This window comes from Malurus melanocephalus, unplaced genomic scaffold, assembly GCF_030028575.1.
Source record: "Malurus melanocephalus ecotype Western Australia unplaced genomic scaffold, MMel_1.1 scaffold_70, whole genome shotgun sequence".
Classification (NCBI taxonomy): domain Eukaryota; kingdom Metazoa; phylum Chordata; class Aves; order Passeriformes; family Maluridae; genus Malurus; species Malurus melanocephalus.
In genome coordinates, this window is record NW_026623302.1 from 1,994,830 (window position 1) to 2,000,974 (window position 6,145).

A 6,145-nucleotide genomic window follows, 5' to 3' on the forward strand; every position below is an offset into this window, starting at 1 on the left:
AGTGGTTTGGGCATGGGATTGACTTCAGCCACCTCCGGGCAGTGCTGTGCCCACGGGTCCCCTTGTGAGGACACTGCCAGCCTGGTGGTGCGTGCTCAGGGCAAACCCAGCCTGTGTGGGATTTGCCAATTTCTCCCCACCCTCACCCCCCTCACCATCCCCGGCACGGAAACAAGTGTCATGGGCAAAGTAATTCCACACATCAAAATACAGGAAAAACCTTTAACACGAATCGTTTGCCTCTCCTCCTGCGCAGTACTCGTCACCTCAGCACATCTGCTCTGAGCCATGGCTGACCCCCTCCTTCCCTGCCAGCTTTCTGCTTCCAGTCACGCTATCTCGGCTCCCCCAAGCCCCAGGAAGCTGTGGCATTTTGGAATATGCTACATACAGCCCGACCAAGGCTGTGTTTTACTCAGACTGTTCTTTCCTACTCATTTGAGTCACAAACATGCAGATCCAGCCATCACCCAATTTCCTATCTGTGCCCTTTTGGCTCTCCCAGCCTCCTGCCTGCCCACACAGTGCAATGCCAGCATCAGCAGCAGCAGCAGGGAGCAAACACCAGGAAAGGCAAGTGGCCTTGTCCCAGACCCAGCTACACCCCCTGGCACAACAGGGTTTGGTTTTGGTCTCACTTACAAGGATGGAGTTTGCTCAAGCAAGAAGGGTTCTCATAGTGAGGGCAGTGGTAACTGCACTGCAACTTACTGAGTTATACACTTAAAAATGCACAGCTGGTAACGGTGAATCCAACAGAACCCAAAATGCTCGCAAAATGCTATGGGCTGCAGAGCATTTGGCATTCTTTGAGGAGAGCTTGAAGGTGGCTGTGGCCCATCCTGCTCCCAACACTGCCCCCCAGCCACCCCTGTGGCCACCAGGAGATGAGGGTTCCTCATCTCAGCTGATGTTCAGATACCATCTCCCTGCACCCCTTCTCTCCAAAAACACCCCCTCCAAACATGCTCTCCTGGAGCACAGTGTTCAGCTACATGAGTTGTTTATTGTTATTGTTCAAAAACGCAGCAGAAAGTCCAAACTTTTGGTTTTGCCAACCTGGAGAAGTGAGCCGATCAGATGTGCTTTTGTAGACACAAAGGAAAGCAAAGCATTAACTGAAGGAAAAAAAGCTCCTATGACAAAGCAAACAAAACCCAAGTCACACCATAAAGTATTTATTAAGAAACAAAGGGGGCTTTTTTCCTTCACTTGTAAGAAACACTTTAAAGCAAGTGCTCTTTCAGAGATTTAAAAGCTGTATCAAATGGTAACATTGGTTTTACATTATTGTACATTACATTAAAAAAACAACACATCTCACAAAAATCCTTTTATTACAACTTGGGTTTCTCTGCCTTCAGTTGTAAATTAATTTCTACAGACTTAAATTTAACTTATTCTTTTTTTTCTTTTTTTTTTTTTAACAAGTAAACAATATACAAAGATTCACCTGAATTTTGTAGATCGGAGGAGGTGTCTTTGCCAGGGCGTGTGCAAGGCAGGCAGTGCGTGCACAGGAAGAGCACACTTGGTTCACAGCTGGGCACGGTCACGACCACAGGAGGAGCTGCTGGTCTGGCCATGTAGCCAGGAACAACAGATCCAGGATAAGTTACCTATTCATTTCCCCGTGTCAGTGGCCAAACCACTTCTGCCCACTGCAGACTGCCTGTGTGTGGTGCGTTTATGAGTAAACCATTGGATTTGGCAATGTGTCTGCACCTTGTGAGTCATTTAAAAGCAGACACACAAAACACAGTGTCACAGTTATTGCTACATATTGATCAGACAATAAAAAACCTTTTGTCACCACTGGTCTGGTTACAGTAGTTGCTTGGAGTTTGTAGAGAAGTATCTGTTGCACTGTTTTGACTGAGGAACAAATGGACTGCATTTTTTTAAGAGATAAAACCAGCCTTAGTTTGCTACATTTTGGATGATATAATAAGAACAATCTGATTATCTGCTGCCTTTTCAACCTGGAGCAGTGTTTCTCCCAAATAAAGCAAAGCAGGACAAAGCCAACAGCTCCAATGTAAAGTGTCCCTCCTGACCGCATCTCACCACCTCCACATCTGCTGTGGCTCCACAAGCACCTCTGTCCTTTGGCTGGGCCTTTTTCCTTATTTTCAAATACAGCTGTGCCTTCCTAGTCCCCTGTCCCAAGAAAAGAGGGTGGATTTCAAACCTCCACCAACCCCATCACATCCCAGCTGGGATGTTCTGCATAACACTCTCCCACTCCCACCGAGCAGGGCAGGGGACTCGGAATGAGCTTCCACGGGACAGGATAAAGTCCACTTTCCCACAGGCAAACTCCAATGCAAGCAGTGTTTGGGGCTGACACCTTTGTGGCCATTCACACAGGTTTACTGTTTCATTAGTGAGGTTAAATCAGGCATATTTGGAATCACAGTCTGACCTTTCTCTGCTAAGGCAGTTTCAGCTCAGACACTGCCAGCAGTACCAAAAGCTTTGCTGAGCATCACGAAGAGCAAGCACCATTCACAAAGACAAAGTCTGTGCAAATCAGTTCTGGGTCCTGATCTTGAGACAAAACCAAATCAAGAAGGGTTTCAAGTGCACTGGAAAGAAGAGCAGAATAATTCACTCTTCTAATTCTTACATAATACAAGGAAAATTGGTCTTTGCAAGACCAAGCCTCTGGTGGCATTTCACCCCAAAGCAGGTGTGTGTAAGAAGCCACAGGGGCTGGTACCAGCACCGGGCACACAGGGATTGCACTGTTCAGCTCTCAGTTGTGATTGTCTGTAAAGGAATGGGAAATGTCACTACGGAGCTGAGAGCAGAGAGGTTTCTGAAGTACCGCAGTCTTGTACCGTGTAACAAAACTCTTTCTACGAATTAATTAGGCAAATACTTGTGACCATGTCATACCTGAAGGGCACTTAACAGCTCCAACGTTTATCTCATGAGTACAGCGATCTGAAATACATATGCATTTCCAGCATAATCCTTTGCCACTGTACATCGTGCACTGGAATGAGGGTGTATCTGGCAACATTAATTCCAAGATATCATCCTTACAGTTCCTGGCAACAGACCCCGATGAAAATAAATGGTTTATAAACACTGTCTGACATGCATGAGCCTTTCAAAATTATTTACAAGTGGTGTTCTGAGAGCTTTGTTCCAAGGAAGTCTTTCTCCTCCGTTCAGTTTAGATATCAAAATCAGCTGGGTGAGGATGGGGAGGGGAAGGCATCGGCACTACACAGTGACAGCGGGGTACATCTTCTGTTCGCTGTTGGTGTGCGGGTAGGGCGACTGCATCTGCCTGTAGCCGCTCTGCAGGCCGTCCAGGAACGGGGGCACCGGGCTCAGTGGCATCGCGTCGTGCTGCACAGCGTAGCCCACGTACTGCGGGTGCAGGTACTGCCCCTGGTGCGGCACGATCTGCGTGGCCTGCTGGCAGTTGAGCACCGAGAAGTTCGTGGGCATGTTGACGTAGACATTATTCATGGTCCCTTCTGGCAGGCAGCAGTTGGTCTGGGACCTCGTCGGCGGGGCTCTGGCTCCCGAGTTGGCACTGGAGCTGGAGCTGGCAGCCATGCTCGACTGGCGGGAGGAGGAGCCCCGGGAGGTGCTGGCACTTGGGATCATGGGGATGGTCTCCATCAGCCGGGTGCCCGCAGGGGCTCGACTCTGCTGGGGCTCCTGCTTGGGCCGCAGGCACCTGCAGCAACAAGCTGCCACCAGCGACCCCAGGATGATGAAGGCGACAAATACAGATCCAACGATAAGGAATGGCACGTAGATGGGCACTGCAACAGCAAGGAAAACATTGTCACTGGGGTACAAGGACAAACCCCGGCAACTCTGGCAGAAGTCCCCCCTCACCCAAGCAGAGCCCACCTCTTCCCAGCAGATGTCAATACAAGCAGAGCATTTTACACCAGAATGATGAAAAGGGCTGCTAAAACCAATGGCTTAAATTTCCCTCCTATTGATGGTGATCTAGTTCACATCAACCACTGCTTCACATTTCATCAAATCGTGTGCCCAAAATGCCCTACACGAAGAATCAGGCAAGGTACTGCTGGGTTTGAACAGTGCCTTAGGGAGATGTTTTGGGGCAGGATCCCTGCTGAGGGTTCAGGATCACAGGGCAGTCAAACCCTGGTGCCACATGACATTCCTGTCCATTACCAGCCCACTCTGGCTGTTCTCAGCCTGCTGGGGCAGGGAGACAGCCAGGCAATGAGCAGACAGTAGTCACAGGGGCTCTGACACCCCACAGCCCTGGCAATGAGTGTCCACCCATTCTGCACTTCAGCCCTCCACAGAGCAGGTGGAGCAGAGACAACACCGTGCTCCAAAGCCTTTCAGCAGAGGGGCAGCATCACTCCTTGTGAGGCTTAATGAAGGGACATCAGGACAGGAGGACTGAGGGTAGGAGCAGAAAGTATGGATGTTGCGTCATTGGTGGCATCAGGAGCCACCAAGGATGGTAAACACCATCCCTGGAAGAACCTGGGCTACAGGTACAGATTTCACAGGATACACTTGAGTTGGAAAGAAACCACAATAATTATTGAGTCCAGCTCTTAAGTGAATGGCCCATACAGGGATCAAACCCATAACCATGGTGTTACAAGCTCCATGCTCTATTCAACTGAGCTCATCCATTCTGCACTCCCAAGGAAAAAGCTTTTTTTCTCTGCCTCAGTAAGAAATCTGCACGGATATATCCAGGAATCACAAAGAGAAAGTGTCTCCCTTCAGTGCTTGTGAATGCTTCCAGCAGCATGCCTGGAGTTCATCATTTCCACCAAAACCTGGCAGCTCCAAGACTCAGGCAGGGCTACAGACCCTTGCTTGACCCTGCCTGACCCTTCTAAGGCAGCCACTGCTAATGACCTGCAAGTTAATCAGTGCCAGCGCAGGGCAATCGCTCCCAAACTTGCAAAGCAATAAATATTAATTAAAAAAATTGTTTTAAAAATGCATTGTTCTCAGAGCTGCGAAGTGGGGTTGTCTGTCTGCTCACGTCAGAACATTTCCTTGCACAGTTGATTACATGAAGCAAATTATAACCAAAAGACCACTTTTCTTCCATCATTTTAGCACTTTTAAACAAAAGGCTGTAAAACATCATCTCCACTTCTGCACTTGGTGCTACAGCAGCTCTTGAGCAGGTGCACACACTTCCTCCACACTGTAATGTGCAAGTTTTCCAAGAGTAAATCAGTCCTAATTATAACATCACTTCAGGCTACTTCTCCCGCACTCAGCATGTGTGGATGGCAGCAAGGGTACTGGGGAGCCACCGGGGCTTTTTTAAACAGCAGTAGAAAGACTTGAGCTTATCCTTGAAATTCAATCTTGTAAAACCAGTCCTAAGTGGGGATATCTGAGCTGAAAGAACATATACAATGACAGTGGGGACCAGCCAGTGTCCTTTTGAAATATCCTGTTACTTTTTCTGATCTGCCCGTACGGGCTGTCTCATTTTTCCTTCCCTTTTGAATGGGGAGCTCAACCGGGGCTGAGCCCGTTCAAAGCGGCGGCAGAGCTGTGCCAGGCCGAGACGGCTGGCCCGGGATTCAGAGCGGTGTCACCTGCTCTGACAGAGTCGCGGCTGGGATTTCCAACAGCAAGGCGGGAAAAGACAGCCCTTCAGCTGGGGCACTCCTCCCGGGATAAGAGCCGCGCCGGGCCGGGCCAGCGCCGACTGAATCCGTCCTGCCCCAGCACTCCACAGAGGGGGGAACCGGCGACAAGGCGGGAATAGGAGCGGGCAAGAAGTTCGCCGCAATCTGCGGCGGCTCCCGCGGAGCCGCCGAGCCGGAGACACCCCCGAGGCCATCCTCGCCGTGCCGGGCAGCCTCACCTGCCGCGCCGTCGGGGCCGTCCTTGCCGGGGCGGCCCGGCTCGCCGCCGCCCTGCCGCCGGTCGTTGTCGCAGGCGCCCTGGTCGAGGCGCGCCTCGGCGCTGGAACAGCAGTACCGGAGGGCGCAGCTGCCGCAGCAGATGGTGGCGTCGCCGCCGTCGAAGCGCTCGGGGCACTGGAAGCCGTCCCGCCAGCCGCCCTGCCCGTCCAGCCAGCCGTGGCAGTACTCGCCGCTGGCCGCGGCCCCCGCCGGCAGCAGCCAGCCCAGCGCCGCCAGCAGCAGCCAGC

General features: G+C 51.1%; 1 protein-coding gene across 1 annotated transcript in view; it reads right to left on the reverse strand.

The window, feature by feature from the left end:
• Positions 1-987: 987 nt before the first annotated feature.
• Positions 988-6,145, reverse strand: part of SHISA2 (shisa family member 2) — a 5,634-nt gene continuing 476 nt past the window's right edge. Inside the window, exons 2-3 of the mRNA XM_057366660.1 lie at positions 5,858-6,143; positions 988-3,788 (exon numbers count right to left, since the gene is read on the reverse strand). Coding sequence (XP_057222643.1) covers positions 3,235-3,788; positions 5,858-6,143 — 840 coding nt within the window. The 3' untranslated portion in view covers positions 988-3,234. The remainder of the gene's footprint in view (positions 3,789-5,857; positions 6,144-6,145) is intronic.